The sequence below is a fragment of the Rhagoletis zephyria genome, unplaced genomic scaffold (assembly GCF_001687245.7).
Source record: "Rhagoletis zephyria isolate East Lansing unplaced genomic scaffold, Rhagoletis_zephyria_1.1 Rzeph_scaffold_00125, whole genome shotgun sequence".
Classification (NCBI taxonomy): Eukaryota; Metazoa; Arthropoda; class Insecta; order Diptera; family Tephritidae; genus Rhagoletis; species Rhagoletis zephyria.
The window spans coordinates 381,084-402,931 of record NW_016157209.1 but is presented as its reverse complement, the minus strand read 5'-3'; the positions used below and the strand labels follow the sequence as shown (position 1 = coordinate 402,931).

Here is a 21,848-nt window from a genome sequence, read left to right as displayed (position 1 = left end):
TTTATTTAACAAAATTATTGTTATTCTTAAGCAAACTTCGGTTCCTGCTTCTTATCATTACCTAACCCATTTCAACCACCTGCCAACTAATTGCCACCTAATCAGCTGCTAATTCAATCTAATTGGATTTTCCCATTTCATGCAACCGTGTGCGCTACAGTGTTGCCTTTCTCTAACATTTCAATACTTTGTGCCTGATTTTGACAGCGTAAATGTGTGTGCATACATATTCGTACATACATATTTACAGTGTATTGCAAGTGCTTCGCTTTCCTACTGCTGTCTTTCTCACTCGGTCTCAGTCTCTCGTTTTGTGTAGTCTGTTGTCGTTATCGCTGTGTGTACGTACTGGTACATAAGAATATGACGGGGAAAACATTTTAATTGAAATTAAAATTCAACCAATAAAGTGTATTTAATAATACCTACTGATAAAAAAAAAAAACAAAAACAACAAACAAACACGAACAGATAAAGTGAGTGTGACCGAATGAATCTTAATTAAACACGAAAATTTTGTGAAGAAAAATTATATTTAAAGGCGAAAAATTATTTTTCCCCGATATGCTATGTAAATGAAAAAAAAAAACGATTTTGTTTGTGTAAGTGTTAGTTGCAATAAAAGTGCTTTAGAGTTGAAGAATGTGAAGGAAAGCAAAGTGCGGTTGAGTTTTAAAGGTTTTTTGCGAAGTTATGACGAAAAATTACAGAGAAATTATATGCACTCAAATAAGTAAACACATACATATATGTAAAAAAAAAAAACTAAATCAAATGATAAAGTGCATTAAGCAATGTGGCCGCTGAGGTGCAAACGGCGACGACGGCGACGACGACGACTTCTATGAGAATTCAACAAGGTGGGGGCAGCAGACAAAAAGTATAATCAGTAATTGCGACGAGTCAGATGGAGAACACATACATATGTAGTACGTGTGTGTGAATGCGTGTATGTGGAAAAGATGATCACACAGCGGAGGCAGACGACAATACAGAAGTGCTACTAGGTACACATTTAGGTACGAAGTGCCAGCTGAAGAACGTATTGAGGATCGCTTTTTGAGCACTCTAAATCGGTATTAGCATATAGGTAACGGACGGTGTCTGCGAATGTCTCGCAAGTTCGTCACAGATATACTTACATGCATACATATCTACTTTTGCATATGTGTATGTATGTACATATATTATTTACACCTACTAGAGTGCTACCCGTTCATCACTTGGCCAACACCACCACTACCACCGACACCAGCACAGCCCTCATTCTCATCCATACTCTCCATTTTCATACTCATAATCGACTGCTGTCACCACCATTCTCGCCCCCACTAACTCTTACGTTGTAACTGTCCACCGTAGCAACACAGTGACGATAATTATCGTGGTCGTTGTCGTCGTCGTCGTCGTCGTCGCCATCGCCGCCGCCTCCGCCGCCAACTTTATTGTTTCTGGTCCTTGTTATTTATTATGTAGTACTGGTAATGGTACTGGTACTGGTGTCTCATATGCACATATTAATGCCATTGTAGCTGGCTGCTACTTTTTTTTTTGCTATCGTTGTTGTCGACGTCTTCAGCCATCTCCATCTCTGCCTCTGACGATTCTGTTGCTGTCCCAACTTCATTGCCGTACTCATGCGTCTTCTCGACCCACCTTTTCCCACTCCTCCCCCTCCTCCTCCTTCTCGACCGTACCCACCCATTGCTGTCGTCCGTCTCGTCGCTGTCTGTTTTACGAATTGGGTAAAGCGCCAGCAGAACAGCCAGTCGTTGGAGCCTCCTCAGTTGTTTTTCGACGTCTGAATTGAGTGCGTGTACCACACTCGTCGGCAGCAATGTGAAACCACGTACATATACATATATATATCTGCATACTAAAAAGATACTTATTTACATTTGTGTAAGTGTTTAGATACATACATATGCACAAGTATTTGCATATGTATGTACGCGCATACATATGACCATATGTATTTAAATTTGTATGTAGTGCCGTCAACCGAATCAAAGTGGCCGATTGTGTCCATAACTGGCCATTTTTCCATTTCTTTGTGTTTGCACTGGGAAAGTTTATACGCTTTCAATTTCCTTTAAAAAAAATATAATTTCCGCTAATTGCTCTGATGGCAGCGGAATCGTTATCGCAATCAGACCAAAATTGTATGAAAATATCTACATACATATGTACATACATATACATTTACAAATAAAAAAGGGAAACCACAAAAAAGCCGTGCTTTTCGCGAAAGTAATAACACGTCAAAGTAATTTGTTCGCTGGTTTTTATTATAAGCAAAAGGTGAATGAAACGTCAAAGGAAAAGAAAAAACCGTGCAAAATAAATAGCAAGAAATAATTAAAACGAATTAATGGCGTGTTTTAAGTAAATCTACATACATACATGTTCGTAAAAAAAGTGAAATTGTGAAGTGAAAAAGTCATAAAAGAGATGTTGCAAAACAGTTATAAAAAAAAATTTTCGTTTCATTGCTTTTTACACACCATCCGGTGCGCCGCCCCCAAAACGGGCGTGCAAAATTTTGTGAATGAACTTCTTTCTAATGCGCAAGTTTAGCAGTACTCGCAGTAATTGCTGTTTCTTGATTTGTTTTTTTTTTGTTTTGGGTCCCTTGTTGCAACCATCTTCGTCATCACTGCCCTGGTTTTTGCTACATTCGCGTTTTGCCAATTCTCTTGCAATGCTTCTGTCATCATCGATGCTGCGCATACACACCCGTTCTTTTTTCTTGCAAAGTTGTTGTTGGAGCGTAGCGTTCTAAAACTACATACATACATGAATGCAACCGTTGTACCTATATACATACATATTTATGTACCTATAGTAACTCAAGGAAAAGCCTTCCAAAGGTGATTTTATCCAAATGTTTTAGAAGTTACATTTTTTTTCTAACATGTCATAGCTTTATTTTTATAATAAAAAAATCATTAAACAAAATTTTAAACTAAAAGTCCAAAATTTAGAAAAATTCAACAGATTTTTCTCAAAACTTAAACCTTTTTTAACAGAATATTCTGGAAAATTTTTGGGGTTAGAGCAAGGCATATTGAACAGATAGTACCATTAGAGCAGATTAGAGATTTGGTTTTTTGTTTAATTATTTGGTCTCTGAGCTGTCCGATATTTATTTTTTCACAAGAATTCTAAATTGTCAAAAGGTGTTTGCATGTGAAACCTTTCTGCATAAAAATAAGCGATTGAAAACCAGCTTTCGGAACATTTGCTTAACTCAGAAGCAGAAAGCTCATCATTGGGCCTTACAAAGGATGGATCGGAGCTTTTGGAAGCAAATAAATTTATCCAAAAGGAAAGTCGCGTCAATTATATATATTTTTTTTCATTTATTTTTTTTTTATTTAGAAGCAACAACAAACTACAAATAAATGTTGTTTTTTTTCTTTAATGCCACTACCTAATTCATGTTTTAGTACAATAAAGTGCAAACTGATTTTTAAATTTTTTTGGAAACGTTTCAGCCGTTCTAGCTTACACTTCAAATTTCGTGGGTTATTAAACTGAATATTTTTGCGTTTTCTAAAAACTTCAATTAAAAAACTTAAATTTTCATGACAAATTTTTCAATTTTGCTAACATTTGCACAGTTTTAAACTTTAACGTTTTCTATTCAACAATTTTATTGAGCTTTTTTAATGAAAACTATGATGAAAAAAATAACAATAATTTATAAATGGTTATAGCTGCTATTCCAGAGATCACCACATCCCCTCATCAGACTTCTGCAGTGGGATTCGATCCAACGACCCTGGCTGACTGAGCCAGTGGGCAATACACACTGTGCTAAGTTCGCCTTACAAACTGTTGTTACTTTTACCACTTTTTTATGTGTTAAGCCCACTACTCATTTATAAGGCCATAAATAAAAAAAAAACAAATAACCTTTAACATTTTCGTTATAAAAGGATCGCTATTTTTATAAAAAGTTAGCAAAAAATTTTAATGTAAAAAAATTGTGAAAATTAAAAAAAACCACTTGCGAACGCTTCTTTGTGTCAGTGTAAAAGTATGCATCCACATACATATCTCAGCATGCATCTATGCATCCAAGATAATCAATTATAAAAAAATGTTTTGTTGTGCATTTAAATTGAAAAATTGCACTACCAGTTGATTGGTAATCAAGCGTGCACACTGGCTGCATACACTTGTCGCTGGAAGATACCAAGTGCCGTACAAAGACATGTGTGGAAGCATAATTACATATTTATATCTATGCATGCATATTAGGGTGGTCCTTAAAAACAGCAACGTCATGTGGCACAGCTCTGTTTTGTTCTACGCACAAAAAAAGGCAATTCATGAAAATTTTAAATTAAAAAAAAACATGTTAAGGGTCGCACCGGGTTTTGAAAAAAAATAACTTTTTTTTAAATGGCAAAATTGGAAAAATTTTTGACTTTAACCAGCATAAGTCAGCGAGTGTATGGATTTAAACTAATAAGTTTCAATAAAATGCAAATTTATCATATTTCAAACCAAAATCGTGTCGAATTTTAGCGCATAAAATATGTATATATTTTGTACGTAGAACAAAATAAAGGGGTGTCCCATTCAAAAATTAAGATGGTGATATTTTTAATGACCACCCCAATGCATATACATACATACATTCAATTAAGGAAACAAAAAAGTTATCGACTGTCACCCCCGGCTCTTGTTATGACTGTTTTTTTTTTGTTTGTAGTTGTTGTAGTGTTGCGCAATTTATGCTGCTTGTTTTTTGCTTTCTTGCAAAAATTTACATTTTCTGTTATGCGGCAACATATTAGATATCTACATACATTTGCAAATCAAAAGAATAAATATGTACATAAGTACCTGCATTACTATATATATATACATATTTACTTGTGTATATATGTACATACTCAAAAGCATATACGTACATATGTATATATGTATACCCAGCTCAGGGCCGGCCGCAGGATTTCTCTTTGGGGAAGGCAGTTTATGTAAAGTCATTCGCAATAACCAAGAATATCATTGTTTTATTTAGAGTATTCAGCATATTGTATTTAATTATGCATGCTAGAGTGCCAGCCAGCTACTGTCGAAATTCGACCGCTTTTCTAGTTTTTTAAGGCCCTTGGAGAGGTTTTCTAACCTGAGTTGAGTGATTTTCGATAAATTTCTATAACTGTTCGTTTCAAGAGCTCGCTAAATTTCGATAACTCGATAAACTTTGGATACTTCTATAAATTTCGATAACGCGGTTAGTTTTGATAGCCCCATATTTTTCGAAAGCAGCGATAACTCGATAAACTTATATAACTTAAAATTTCGATAGCACGCTGTACTTTAAAATTCCAAAAACTTCGATTCGATAAATCCAATAATTTCAGTTGATCAACAAATATCGATAATCCGATAAGTTCAAAGAAGTCGGTGCATTACGATAAATCGACAAATTTCGTTAACTATAAATAATGATAATGCAATAAATATCGATAACTTGATGAATTTCATTTACTTGGCACATTTCGACAATCCCATACATTTTTATAGCTCGATAACTATCCATAAATTTCGACAACTAATTTTCTGTGTCTATAAATTTCGACCACTCAATAAACATTGATCAATTTGAATAATACATTGCGATAACTCAATAACATTCATAACTTGATAAATTTCGATAACTATAAACTTCGATGATTCGATAAATTTCGGTAACTTGATAACTTTCAATAACTATAAACTTCGAGGATGCAATAAATTTCGGTACCTTGATAACTTTCGATAACTAAATTTTTTATGACTGAATTTACTTCGATTCCTATCGAAAAATTTCAATACATTTTCTTACCCTTTCGTTACCCTAATTCTTATGTATTTCTCATTGTCTCCATTTTCGTCTTTATCTTTACTTTTGCCTTCTTTTTTTTGTCGTCATCACTATTATTTATTTCTTCATCACCGCATTTATCTACAACTTTAAATACGAAATGAAACAACCACAATACTCGCTAGTGTAATTTTTTTTTATTTTGTACGTTTCAATAAATAATTAACACTGTAGGTAAATTTTAAAGTTTTGAAATATCACTGCTATGCAACCAACCACGTAAACTTAATTTTGGCCTCTAGATTACGATGCCGTTTTGAGAAAAATTTTCTGACTCGTTTTTTAATAGGTTTCCCCCAATAGCCGCTGAATCCACAATACCCTTCATTCCCCCAATTGCAAGGTAAAATAACGTTGTCACCATTAGGCTACCTCAGTGAACAAGCTTTACAGAAATATTAAAATATTTTTTACAGTTATTATCGTAAACTAAATGATAGCAAATTTGTATGCATGGGGGGTTCAAACCCCCAATACCCCCTCCCCCATTGCGGTCGGGCCTGACCCAGCAACATAAACATATTCCAATTGATTTCTGTGCCTCCCTCTTGCTGGATCACGGTGGCTTCTTGGTCACATTGCCGCCGTATTGTCCTTATCCGCGCGCGCTTGCCACGTCCATCGTCACCTTTTGTTTGCTTATTACCTTCATTCGTTTGCAATTACTTTGTTGTTTTTTTGTTTTTATTTCTTTAACTTTTCTGTTCGTTCATAAGATTTTTCGTTGGTTTTGCTCTTATTGTTGCTATTGCTTTTTGTTTTATTTTTTATTTATTTTTTTTTTTGTTGCTCCACAATCACGACCTCCAGTTTTACCCTCGGAAGCCATTCACTATTCGCAAAAAATAATTCGTAGAAATGGATGCCCAGTTGGAAAATTAATGACAGACACGAGGTTTTTTTTTATATGTTCCTTTAATGAACAAGAAATGATATTATAAGAAATCATATTATAAACCCCTAAACAGTATATCGAAATGAAAAGAATGACGACTTGGAACGATTACGCCATGTTAGTCTACATGTCGGTCTGTCTGTCACTTTGAACGCAAACTAATCACTCAGTATTCGAAATATCCGATCAATGTGGGACCACTACAATATTGGGAACTATTTATTTAGGATTATTTGAATATAAGAAATTGGGCTAGAACTCCTCCACTTAGGCTGCTGGGAACATGAAATTTGTAACTCCTTTCACTAAACATTCAATTCTTCTCATTCTGTGGGTGTTTGAGTTGCACCCCCCCATTTGTGCGATCTTCGTGCCCGTAGTGGCGGATCCGCCTAAAAGCTTTATCCCAAACTTAGACCTCTAATTGGCGTGATTTGCAAACGATTTTTGCTTAGATCCGAGCGCTTTCCATGTATTTTTTAGTATCGCATGGGTGGCATTAAATACTCAGTATTAGTTGAAATTGCCATCTTAGAAACCAGAGTATAAGAGTACCTCCAAAAATTTCCTGAAAATGAAGGCTACTAAAAAATTCACTTTATTTTAGCGTTTATAGTCAAGAAATCGGGAGGGGAGAAAAAAATAAAAAAAATTCCAGCAAGGTAGACGTGCAAAGGTACTTAAATGTGAAAAAATATACTGCGTAAGTACAGTGTTGGTCAAACCATATGGCACTGAAACGAATAACCAGACTGAACGTGTGTCCGAGTTTGTTACCCTGTTGGTAAAGACAAATATATGGTATCAATACATAAATTCTTCATCGTAGGGCAGCAAACAACTTCCAAATCTTCTTGAAAAATCTGCAAGCTCTTTCAGGTTCAATATCAAAAGTATGGAGTAGTCTCAAGCGAATAATAATTCCATATGTTTTGACAACCACTGTATGCATAAACGTACGCACACAAAATGCCCATACAAGTCACACACACATTTAGACATACATATATATATATATATACATATGTATATTCAAATGAACTCAAGCGACGTCAAGAAATCGTACACTCTCTCACAGTGATAACTTCTTGCTCCAGCCATTAGGCAGGCAATCAAGAGTAATTTAAATTTATATGTAAATACATACGTACATCCATACATGCATTTCACATATAATAATGTGTAATTTTTTTTTATTAATAAACTGTAAAATTACCCACTACATCTACATACATATATCTTTACCGCAAAGTTTCATCGAAATATCAGTGGTTGCGTTTTTGCTATATTTCCAGATATTTTTCAGTGTTTTTTCTTATTTCCCCACGATTTTCGCAACTTATGATCTTAAGTTCCACCATACATATATACGCTCATATGGGTCAATCCATATCAAATCAAGCAATGGTTGGAATCGACCATTTATGAAGCTTTTCTTTTTTCATATAACAAATTTCTGTCAAAGGAAACAATTTTTTAAAATGTTTTCGAAAGTTATGCAAAGTTCTACATTTCACCTCCAACTCATCTTAAAAGATCATGAAATTTTTAAAAAGGTGCTTTTTTAAAGATATGTATGATTTTTAATTGTAAATTCTAAATAAAATTATGTTATATAATTTGTATTTAAAAGAAACTTATTTTTAATTTACAAAATAAATATTTTTGCTCTAAGTTCAAAAACTGATATCTTAAAAAACACCTTGAAGATTTCAGGTTCTTTTAAGATCAGTCAGAGGGATTGTAAAATAAATTTCAAAATAGAAATTTTTTATTTCCCGATTTTTTTTTAGTGTACTTTATTTATACAGTCCCAACTTTAAAATCTGATCAGAACCATTTTTGTAACTGTAATATTTTTTAGGGATATTCTAAAAATTACCTTAGCAAAATGCGGGAAATTGTGAAGTTTTGAAATTATGAACTTTTGATTTTTTTTCCTTTGGCAGAACAATGTTATGTGATAACATAAAATATTCATCTAAATCAAAAATTGTCTATTACAACGATTGCTTAATTTGACATGGATTTACCCATATACAATGTATATATTTTTTTAAAGCATTCGCTTTTAGATCGCGTTTAGCTCTCGGCTATTGACGCTTTGTTTGCAGGGCTGCCAACTTAACTTAGCTATGAAGTTCCATATTGAGGATAAAAAAGTGCCAAAATGTGCCAAATAGAAAAATAAAAGTACCAAAAAAGGTGCTATTCTTTTGAGTTCAACCCATTTAGCATTAAAATTGGAAAAACATTCCTAAAACAAAGGTCTAATGACAAAGTAAGATAAACCAGTTGTACACACTGTAGAAATGAAAAAATTTTAATTGAGAAAAAGAAGTACACGCAAAGGATTTCACAAAAATGAATTGAAATATTACTATTTTTCAAAAGTGCCATTTGAAGTAAAAAAAAGGGCAAAAAATGGCACGGTTTGAGCCAAGTTGGCAGCCCTGTTTGTTTGTGCTCTCCGCTCAATGGAAGTCACTACTTCAGCTTGTTGCGTCGCAAACAAAACGACCGCACCACTCTGACTTAGGCCGCCCATTTATTATGCCGTGCGGGTAAATACATATCGGCGTACTTAAATACCTACACATACATATGTACATATGTATATAATACTTTTTCTTCCACAATTTGCTTTTACATTTCAATTCGCAGCAATCAGCCGTGAGTGTAGGTGTAATACTGTTGCTGATATTTGTTTTATTTCTTTCTTTCTTTCTTTCTCTTTATTATCGACCCCCACCACCTCCCACCGTACAACGTATGTATGTATGTATATATAATAACTAAACCAGCACATTATTCTCTTGCTCTCACTCTTTGTTTTCATTTTCATAGCACTTTTACAACACCAAGCCCCAAGTTGGTTATAGGCTACTCGACTTCTCCGCTGCTCAGCTGCTGGCTCGCTCTGCTCCACCGATACAACCATCGTCAAACAAACAAGTTCATTCTCCAGTCACTTTTTTATATATTTTTTACTTTTTGCTCATTTTAGTTGCCCACTTCGCTTCCTTACCTTTAATAACGTTTTGTTTTTCAGTTTTAAGAGTTCTAGGTTTTCTATTTCAACGCTTTTGTGTGTTGTTTTTTTTTTTTTGTTTAGCTTTTCGTCTCTTCGTTTGTTTTATTATTATTTGCCATTCTACTGGTGTTCGTTTGATCATTCGTTGCCGCTATGTCAGTGCACTTTTCTCGTTAAGAAGTTCACTTATAATTGTGTTTTATAGAATTTTTGTGGCACAAATACCAAAGAGTATCTCCTTTCTAATGCTTCTTGGGTCTTGTGTTCGACTTGTAGCTTTAAATTATGCTTGGCAACTGATACGTGCGCTTGGTCGAGTGGAGTAACATAAGCTTCGTCCACATTCCAAGATCATCTGTTACCAGATTTCGTACACCGTCTTTGCAGGTTTTGAGACTATTTGTCTTCTAGCTTGCTTTTTTAGAGAATCTAGGGCTGCACTCCTCACTGCAGGTATCTCAAGCTCATAGAAATACCGTCTGTCTCGCTGCATGTTGCTCTTGCTTATATTCGCTAATACCGGTCGCTCCTTGGCAATAATCGAAGTGTAATTCTGCCATGAAAAGGCTTCTCACAAAAACCATCCGCCGTTCGTAGGCGGCGTAAAACTATGGGTCCCGCGCTCCGACGGAAGGAAGGATGATGTACGCACTTATGCGCGCAGTGTGGGCAAAGACGCTACAGAACGTCCTATAACGAAATGAGGGACCCGAAGCATTGCAATCTCTAACACTTGGCTCAGGATTGAAAAGATCTATCAAGCTACATTGCTGGATTCCAGATTGATCATTTCTGCATAGTCGAAAGGCACGCTTCCAGTATTTTGGATATATGTACACACGTATAGTCCAAGCGCCAAACATTGACATCTGTGGCTCCCAACCAGAAACTGCTTGCAGAGCATTATATTATGCTGATATGATAGAGATCATGATAGAGATCAGTGTGACCAGCTGATCCGAAAAGCGAAGCTAAAGAGATTTTGAAAAAAAGTCAAATAAATTATATCCCGTGGGAAAACCTGAAAAATATCTTCACCAACTCGGCAGGGGAAACGATTTGCTCTAAATAATTTTTTTAAATACAACTTCTATCAATTATCACTTCTAAATAATAACGGCTTCACTTTTTTGAGGTATGCAAATATTGGATCAGGATAGGAAAAATGCAAACATTTAAGAGTTGAAACAATTCGTACATTTTTTTTAAGTCATTTTGATCAAAAACTTGAACTTTTCTCAGAGAAACGGCACTTTGCATTGCCATTGTATTTTTGAAAGGTAAACTATTTACCTGACCTTTAAATATTAAGGATTTAATAGCACTACGCATAAATTATTTTTGTAGGCTCCGATCCGAATTTTAAGTGTATTCAATAAAAGAAAAGTATAATGTAATGTTAAATCTTGCCTCAAAAAGTGAACCCTAGTTTACACTGATTGAAATACTTGTCGACCAGTACAAACGCCAAAAAATTGTATCATCTTCAGCGACTTAAGAGAGTTTTCAAGGCAGAGGCTAAAGTTTTGTAGACTTCTTAACCCTTAACTGAAGCAAGGTGAGAAAATGAACCCGAGTCTCCAGTCGATAACGACAAACTTGATATGCCATCACTCGTATATGACGAGTTGCGAAAAGCAATTTCACTGTCGACTTTCAACTTGGAAAGTCCACTATAAACTAGGAATTCACCATACGCAAAATCCTGGAGAAGTCTCGCGAGCGGAGGATTGAAAAGGCATCTCGTTGTTCCTCTTAAAGCCTCTTTAGGTAGCCAGAAAAGGAGATGGCTATACGCCGCGGATTTTGTATCCCTGTGAATATAAAATGGCTACATAAAATGACGTTGAGTAACAGGATCAACTCGTTCAAATAGGAAATAACCACTCCACGGCCTTTTAAAGCAAACTTTAATCGGATGTTTGGATAATATTATAACACCTGCAGGGGCTATATTCTAAAGGAGCCTACAATTACTGCCAAATGATATCTTTTCTGGTGCGGCGTTATTATTAGTTTTGTTCCAGAATATTCCACACTGGCTTCATGGAAAAAGTTCAATCTGATTAGTGCAGGGTCTCTTCTCGTATGGAACAAGTGTAGGTACTTAACTAATAACAATATCGTTATAGTACAAGTTCGCCCATTGTGACAATATTAACCAGAGATGCATACTGGAGGTCTGACCATGGTCCCATGTCATAATATTGTTGAATTCAAGATGTGAAGTGTATTTCTTGAATAAGTTCCATGTAATTCACTTTCGATTGACTTTCTTAAAATTTCCAGTTAACTGATTTTCGTTTACATTTTTTACGCTCTGAAAATTCATACAAATGTATTATGTACATATGTAGCTTGTAAATCTACCAACTACTTACAAACTTAATTACCTCCATACCTACATACATACATACATATTGAAATAAAAGCCGACTATACTTTACTAACACTATCGGTAATTTTTGCTTTACACTTCCATACACTAACATCACCGGTTGGTTATTCTTACAGCGCTTATTATCTTACGTACATATGTACATAGTACATAAATATGTATGTACATACGAGTATAACCACAATTTTTGTTGTTGATTGTTTTTTTTTTCGAAGCGTTATTTTTCTCGTTCAGAAAGTGGTTTGCCTTCAAGTTGTCACATTTTTGTTCTGCCAACGTATTGAAGAGGTGGATAAAACTGCCTTTAATTTTTGTTTGTTCGATTTTTAAAACTCCATAAACTGCTCTTTACTCTATTCCTGCTTTACACTGTTACTATACATGTACATTAGATCGCATCACTCCCCATACAAAAAAAAAAAAAAAAAAAAAAAAATCGGTACTGTTTTTCTACTGGAATTATAAAATCTACTATATATTAAGACTTTCACCAAAATATCTCGCAAAAATATTGAGATTTACGTGAGCTGGACCGATTTGAAAATACCTCCAACAATTTAGTTTTTTTTTTATTAATAAAAACAGTTTTTATAAATATTTTTTGAAAAAAATTAACTAACTAACTAATAAAAATTGGGACGTGAATGAGTATTTTTGCAAAGAAATAAAAAGGGCGAGAAAATACCTTTCTATGAAAAAAGTTAAAAAGCAGCTTCACCAATTTCATTATTATGATATTTATTCCGTTGATATATAGATTTTTTAAGCTTAAACTGTTTTGTCTTCTGAGGGGATTTTTTCCAAAAAAATCCTTTAAGAAACTATTTTTATTCATAAAAAACTCCATTTTTAAAGGTATTTTCAAACGGGTCAAGCTCATGTAAATCTTAATATTTTTCCGAAATATTTTGGTAGAAGCCTTAGAATATACTAGATTTTGTAATCTCGCCGGAAAAACAGCAACTTTTTTTGGTGATGCAGTCTAATGCACATTCATACATATGTACATTGATCATTTAAGTACTTATAAAATACATAGCAAGTGCCGGTAGTATGTTTAGTATAGCAAGGCGGTTCTCAATAATATTTTATAACATATTTTTTTTTTAGAACTCCTTGTTTTGTTATCGCTACTCCCTTTTTCAGGTTTTTACATAGCTTAGTGATCGAGGCACGTAAGTGTATGAATCTTTTGTTAGGCTATAATGCTATAAGCTAAACTCATTGAAGGGGCATACGAAATATATATTAACAGAAAAGCTATATAACTTTCGGGTGTAGTAGGCGAAGAAGATGACATGTATGTATAATCCTCTGCAAGTGCATAAAAGGACGTCATAAATCCTCCAGATTTAAACGCATCCCAGCAAAGAGCCTCCCGCTCCCTTCGCCTACCTGAGAGAGGAGTAGTGAAGACTCGTTAAAGCATCTGCTTGCTTCCCATTTTCCTTATAAACCATTCCCTGGAGAAAACAGCGTAGGGGCAGAGCACGAGGTTTTCACTTTTCTCTATAACCTGCAGGATTCTCGTCGCCTGGTATGAACAATAAACTCGTTTAAACCCTTCAAGTTCCCGCGATGGAACGACATCATACTCGAGCAACTCTAAACAGCGGTGTTATATTTAGGACTGGCGTCCTTCAGAATACAACTATTTTATATAAAAAATAATTGGTTGGTTGGTTGCTGTGCTTATATTTAACAGCCTCGCTAAATTCTATTATAGAGAAGTCCTGTTGTTGTCGCATTCTTCTGTCCTTGATCTAATCAGGTCAGAGTTTCCCAGGTTTTACTAATTCATGAACTCTGTCAATGCCTTCGATATTGCTATATCCAAATGTCAAAACATATATTTGGTTGTCAACTCTATTACCTAAGATGCTGCAGGTTATAAAATTAGCTAGAACTTCCGCCAAGAAGATCCCTGAACCTTTACCCAGTCGTGGAGGCCCAGACACTGAGTTTCTCTGAGTAGACTCCCACAGCTACACCGCAGCCCATCGTGGAACCTTCGATGTAGAGAAAAGTACTCGTTATCACCTCAGTTCAGGATGGGCATCGCAGTTGTAAGTTTCTGTTGAAGTCAAAAGTGGCTACCAAATACTTAGTCAGGCGTTTTTAATGAAGTTAGTGTGAATCAAAGTATCAAAGGAAAGTTTACCCATCAACATCTCAGCCATTGAATCATGAGATTGTTGAATATAACCTCAAAATATCTTACCACCTCTTAGTAAAACTCAGACCTAGCGTGGGAAGGCTGGTTAGTACCTATTCTTCCGGTGCATTGGCAGTTGGCACTCCTGCCATAAAGCTGGACATCGGCTGGACATGGAAACGAAAAGTAGATATTTTTGTTCGTATATATCGAAGGATATTTACATAGATTCAAAAGTTACATTTCGTCATTCTATTTTACTCATACGCCCCATCCGAAAAATTTATATTTTTTCTAAAATCGGAAATTTTAAGGACATGCCCCAATTACTTAACTAGCAACCATAAATTAGTAAAAAAATTAAATTTTAGGGTTTAACAGAAATTACTTTTGGCAATAAAATGTCTGGTTTTTGTACCGATTTATGCTGTCGTAACTTTTAATTGAAAATCAGTGTAAAAACAAATTAAACCGATGAATGTTGATCCATAAAATTTGTGTTGGAACTGACTCCGTTATGTTAACAAAAATAGTCAAATATATAAATAGTAAGTTTTAAATGTTTACTTTTTACATTAACTTTGAAATAGACAGACGTTTTAAGTGACAGGTATCAAATTTCAAAGGAAATGCAATACCTTACTACTGACAGCAGTCTCAATCAATCTGGCCAATACCAGTACTGTTGATCTACTTTTCTGCTTTTTTATTAAAATTATCAGCGTTTATTCTACTTCCACTGTCCTCGTTTTTTGCGCCGAATAACCATAGCAATTTAATTCTCTCATAATAATAAATGATTTTAATTGCATCTTAACAAATAAATGATTTATTTTCTTTCATTTATATGTGCAAACATATGTATGTACTTACATACGTATACTTTTATGGATATCAAATTATCCAATCTATTGCAAAATAATTGAAATTTTGATTATGTCACTGAGAGTCGTATATACATAAATACATATGTATGTATGAATGTAAAAATATATATGTACATATGTAATTAAGCAATAACGCAAATTACGAATAGATATAATTTAATATTTGCAATTATTTCAATAGATACTTTTTCGTGTTAATTTTTCCTAGACATAAAATAATAATATAATTTACACATACATACATAGTACATACTTAAAGATTTTGTGAAGTGTTTTCATTTAATCCGATTCTGGTTGGAAGGAACTGGTGCACTCAAGCCAAGTTTACCACACCACTGCCACTGAATTCCAGCGTGGTTCTGATTACTTCTTCTTCGTAAATTTCTGTGACATTAAGTCCGTTAATTCCCTGTTACACATTGGGCATCATGTATAAAATCTGAGCTTAAGCTCAGACTAAATTTTTGCACTGCGCATGCACGCTACGACTTTTTATTTCTGGAAATCGCTTCCAAGTCAATTCAAGTTGCTTCCCTTCAGGTTTGACTGACCTTCTCTACGCCTCACGCGGCCCATCTCTCCCACATATTGGCTTCCTTCCCATGGTCTTCTTTGCAACACTCCCGTACTCTATCCGATTTCTTGGGATCCCCTAAAAAAATAATTTTATTGGAATTAAAAAAATATACAACTCAAAATAATTAACTGATTTCATTAAATTCTATAACTATAAAAATCGAATCTGAAAAATCACGTAAATCAAATTTTGTTATGAAAAAATATAGTTGAAGGACAGATAAATTTTAAAACGTACTTGAGAAAATGGCAGTCAATGCCATAAAAATAATTACACCGAGAAGAACGTTCGAATGTAACCGTAAAATAATAGATTAAAAAAATTTAAATGTGAAAAAAATTAAATAAGAATAACTGATAACTTCCTTACGATATCTGGAGAAAAAACTAAAACAAGAAATTTTTAAGCCAAAAACAAAACCGGCTTTAATTAAAGAGTACCGTTACTTTATTCATCAAGTGACCGAATCTAAACCAAATTAGTATGCGACCACCTCTGAGGCACCACCTTTCTTTTAAAAATAATAATTGTAGAAATCGCTTAACGTGGTCTAAAGTTATGCTGTAACATACACAAAAAAATTAATACGAAATATTCCGACGAATTAAAAACCTCCTCCTTTTTTTGAAGTCGGTTAAAAAGAGAATAGTGAAATCGATTGAAATAAATCAAAGAACCAGCAAGTATGCATTTAAATGTAAAAAAATAGAAATTAGAAAACAACTCTGTAAAACCTTATGTAAAACATAAATAATATTAATAACTAAAAAAAATTATTATTATGAAAACTTGTCATAATTTGGCGCGACTAAAATTTGTTCGACCACTGTATGTGTGTAAACATTACTTGTAACATTTTTTCCTTATTTGTTAACTAACTTTATAAAAGTTTAATTTGGTCTATGAATATATACATACATAGTAGAGGTTTACGCCGACAGGCTTTGCGGCGGCGGCGTGTTCAACTTCAAAAAGAATCGGCGGCGGCGGCGACGCCGGCGCGTCTGGAAACGCCGGCGCTACTGCCCATAAGGTAGAGTCCAAAGAGCCATGAGGCTTCTAATCTTATCATGTCATCAGATTATAATTCTATTTAATTCATTCATTGAATTCAAATGTTGAGTGACTGCTGCTGATGGATGGGCGAACAGAAGAAAGTCTATATAGTATATACATTAGGTTTCCCATTGAAAATGATTTTTTTTGAAAATTTAAAGACCCTACCCCCTAATTTGATTCGATTTATTTTGATTTATGAGAGATATTATTGCCTATTTTTATAGATTTTTTAAAGGCCATTTAGAGGTCGCGGCCTGTGGATTTAGGTCAGAAAATACGATTTTCTAGATTCATGAGTTTTTGAGAGACTATTTTTGCTTGAATTTCAATGAATTTTTTAAATTTTGACCATCGATAATTTCCACAATTTGAAAATATGTAGTACTAAGGTACAAAAAAACGATTTTCGATGGGCACCCTAATATACATACATCTCTATGTACTCTAAAAATGCGTATGTACTATTTCAATTTAAAGAAATAAAAAAATTTAAAGGTTAAGTTATTGGGGTAATTTATGTCGCTATCAATAAAGTTTTGCAATAAGCTTTCAACCGTTATGTTAAATTACGGAGTTCTTACGAATTTTTGCGGGTTATATATTGAAAATAAGGTTGGCCTACTTTTTTCCAAAAGTTTAACCCATCAACTCCCACCACAACGGGCCTTTTTGACCCACTGTTTGAAAAATGGCTTATAAATAGTTAAATTTCCAATAATATATTAAGTGCCAAATTTTTCTAAGGAGAACAGAATGTAATGCAAAATAATAGTAATTTTTACCAAAAAGGGGGACTTCAACTCTGTGTAGAAAATATTGCTATGCGCGGGAGCAAAACCTTCCTGGGGTTTGACCACTACTTAGGAAAAAAACTTTTCTACCCTATTCGACCCTAATTTAACTGTAATAAACGCTGTCGATCGAAAAACATGTTACCTATATATTTTTCTGAGTTACGTTTTTTTTTTAAATGTTCAGTGGCCCAAATTATGCCAAAAAAACTTCTTTTAAAAATGTAATTTTCATTTCGTAAAATAGTGCTTTTATACGAGTAGTATTTAGTTCCTTCAAACGATGTATTTCAATGTGCATACAACATGAAAATTTTGTACAAAATTCCCTAGGCGCCGAACGCCGCCGCCGCCGCCGCCGCGCCGATATTTTCGTAACTCGGCGGCGGCGTATACCTCTAATACATAGCCTGAATTCCATTAAAAAAAAATGAATAGACAGACCAGCAATATGTCAAAATATACACAATTTTTTTTTTTGTAAATAAGGACATATCCATGGGTGGGGAATTTTACGAAATTTACAGCAAAATCAGGCAAGCTGAAAACATAAAAATAAAATAAATATTCAAGCATATTAATCGTGCCAAGTGTTTACTTATAAATACTAACTAATAAACACATCTGTAGGTACATACGTATGTATGTGTGCAACTGCGATACGCAGTGAAGTAAACAATCATAAATAAATAAAACAAAGCATTGAAGTGCAAATGGTAAATCTTAAAAACAAAACAAAAACAAAAAATAATAAAAATCGCCATCGGCCACTGAGTCACCTCTGGCCAACGCACAGGCGCTCTTCGACTGCAGAAAACAACTAACGACTGCGCAAATTTTGTTTCACTTTTTTTTATTAATAAAAGAAACCCGTCAAACTCAAAACAAATTCGTAAAAGAAATTAAGACAGAATTAATACAAGACTACGGCATATATGCAACAAAATATGGCCAATACATTTGGCGATTACCTATCGTACCTTGTGGCTGAGTTCCCCATTATTGCCAGCGTCACTGAAATCGCCATCGACGCCCACCAACGCCAACAGTGAATAATAGCGTCGTCTTCATAATTTTCCACAGCAGCCGCATCAGCAACAAACAACTCAAACGAAAACCCGTGATCTCGTGCTTTGTGCCGCCGTCTTTGATCCTCTGCCATCTCGGCGCCCGTCATGCTCGACAGCGACCTTAATTGTTTATTTTTTGTCAATACATGGCAGCAACAACGAAGAATCCCTCACCGCCCACGCCGCCAAAATACGATTAACGGCAGCAACAAACAACATCACCAGCAACAACAATAACGACGGCAACAAACAACAGACAACATCATAATCAGTGTTGCCGTTGAGATTTTCAGATATGTAGTCGCAAAAAAGGGGTCATTGACGAAAAAAAGGGTCGCCATGTTATTCTTGCTTTCCTTTACTAGTAATAAAATAAATCTGAGATCCAAAGTCAAAATAAAATTTACGCGTATTATAAAGTGTTTTCGCTGCCAGAACGTTCTGCTGTTGAATTTAAAAAGAAAATAGCGGGACAATCTTTGCACAAAACAGATTTGCAAACTTACACAGAAATCGAGTTGCATTGTCTTTAAAAGTTTTAAGTGATTAATTTTTTGGTACCTACAGTAGGAAATATTTTTCAGTAGCATGGCTCTGTTAACATTTCCTAAAAAATCTTCGAGAAGCGGCAAAAATGGCACATAATTTTAGAAAAGAGTCAAAAAATCAAAATTTTCAAAAAGTCGGATCAAAGGGTACTGGCGCTTAAAAATGGTCAAATTGCCCCTTTAGGTGCATAACGGCAACACTGATCATCATTGGCATCAGCATCATAAGGGTGCGCGCGTCGCTTTGTCTTTTCTGGTCGATCGCATATCGTTGCGCGCATCATAAATGCGCTCGCCGATCATGTTTCTCACCTTCAGGCAAACAAAAAAAACTTTTAAAACCATTTGCAATACGGCGATCGGCAACGATTCTGATTCTTGTAAATTAAACTGTACGCTGCTCGTTTCTCACAAATTAGCAAGAGTCAGAATAGACCAACCCCTTCCACCTCCTTCTCCTCTCAACCTCTTTCGCTCAGTGCAGTTTTGTTCGACGACAGTCTAAAATTTTCCTGCTCGAAGTGGGCAGGTGGTGCGGTGCGCGATTCGCGAGGTATTACGTCGAGCGACATCCACCAGTTGATTTATTTATTACTCGTGCGGTACACTCGCCGCCTACTCGGCCACTTGGCACGTCATTCGTTCGTCGGCGGCATTCAAACGTTGGCGCATCATCAACGGACAGATTAATAGCACGTCGCGTCGCGTAGCCGCTTAAATCACAAGCACTCGCAGTCGATTTTGTGTACACGAATGTTTAAAAGTCTCCCAGTAGTACACCAACCTTCCGACAACCGAAGAGATACATACATACATACTAAATATATGTACATTAGGGTGGATAATTTTTTTTATATATTTTTTTTTATATGTTGGTTTGTCATAGTAGTATTCTGCGTGAAATTCTAATCAAATTGGCCGAAGAAACTATGGGTATAAAATAATTTTCTAGCTTGCTAGCTTGAAAAAAATTCACCATTCTTTGAATTTCACGTAGAGTACTCCTACGCTCTACCCGCATAGTTGAAAAAATCTATCATAGAAGTTGACCCGCCATAATGTATATATGTTATAGGTACATATATAAATTGTTAATCTCCTTAGTGAGAGAGAACGCGTGCAAAAACAACATTACGCGGCGTGCGCACGTCGTTTACCCCTCCCCCCCCCCCCCCCCCCCCCNCCCATCAATTGCGGCAATTTAATGAAATTTATTTTATTAATGAATTAACGCATGCAGTAGCAACTCACAAGCAACAACAGAAACAACTAAAGCAACAAGAGCAACAAAAAAAATCATCAACGCTTAGCGCTGTAAGAAGCGCAGCGGCGTAAAAGAAACCTGCACTCGCTCTTTAGAAATCACTCGAAAGCATAAATCAGCATTTCCTCTGTGTCATTTAACAATTTCAAAGATTCCAACCTAAGCAGGGGCATAAAGTCAGTACAGCCGTACACAGCTAGCTACAAGGAAAGCTCAACGACTACTCAATTTATTGTACAACGACAACGCTCGCGCCGCCTTTTTACTTACATATGCGACATTGCACTCCGTCGCTACGGCTACGGCAATAGCATTGCTAATGAGCAGAGTAGGGCAGAGCAGCAGCGGCAGCGGCAGCGGCAGCATAAAAATGCACACCCACAAAATTGAATTGAAAGACGTCTAGCTAGCTTCCTGCCCCCAAAGAAGCCTTCGACTTAACGCACATCAAGTGAATTGAATTCGTATACGCGAGCATAGTGTGGTCCAATATAGTATGTAGACGGGCGTTAAGTCACCAATCAGCGTGCAATCAACATCGCATCGTACAATATTTACTTATTTTCTACATACATACATTGCATCTGTTTGGAGTTCGTGGCGGCGGCTACGACGTTAACGTTGCGCAAACGTATACGCAGCGATGGCAGCCTCAACGCCAGATAACTATAAAGTTCCATCAACAAGTAAAATATCAGTGGATAAATTGTTGCGTGTTGGCTATTATGAGTTGGAGAAGACAATTGGCAAGGGAAATTTTGCAGTGGTCAAGTTGGCGTCCAACATTGTCACCAAATCGAAGGTAAATATTATTAAAACAAAAAATACTTTGTGATGTTTTTAGCTTATATACCTACTATTTATTTAAATTTAATATTTCATACACATTGCTCATAGAACATTAGGATGGTCCAAAAATGCACGTGAAAAAGGAATGCCGGAATTTGTATGCTGTCACTCTCTAGTATTGTTCTATTCCGAAAAAAATATATCCCCATTTTTTCCAAATATAAAAATACTTAGAGGTCGCTCAAAGCGCTCAAAGTTTTCCATATATTTTATATGGAAAAAAACACTTTTCATAGAAATGGTATAGAATTCTTGAAAATCAATATTTTTCGATCGGAAAAATGGGTTTCTCTTCAGGAGATTCCCAGTAAAAATACTCAATTGTTTATCTAACCATTTTTTCATCGTAACCATAATTTATGGGTCCCCTAAAAATCCACAAATACCCCGAAAAATGCAATGGGGGACAAATAAAAAAAACGTTAGTCTTAAAAAAT

The 21,848-nt window shown here is 35.2% G+C and overlaps 1 protein-coding gene across 8 annotated transcripts in view; it reads left to right on the top strand.

Annotated features, from left to right (window-relative positions):
- Positions 1-302: 302 nt before the first annotated feature.
- The window catches only part of Sik3 (Salt-inducible kinase 3), a 68,047-nt gene continuing 46,501 nt past the window's right edge, over positions 303-21,848 (top strand). Inside the window, exons 1-2 of one of the 8 annotated variants that reach the window (XM_017636552.1) lie at positions 303-602; positions 20,403-21,364. In XM_017636552.1, coding sequence (XP_017492041.1) covers positions 21,206-21,364 — 159 coding nt within the window. In that variant the 5' untranslated portion in view covers positions 303-602; positions 20,403-21,205. Of the gene's footprint in view, positions 1,903-19,161; positions 20,126-20,402; positions 21,365-21,848 lie in introns of those variants that run through there. The other 7 variants (XM_017636566.1, XM_017636547.1, XM_017636559.1 and 4 more) reach the window with 7 other exon arrangements.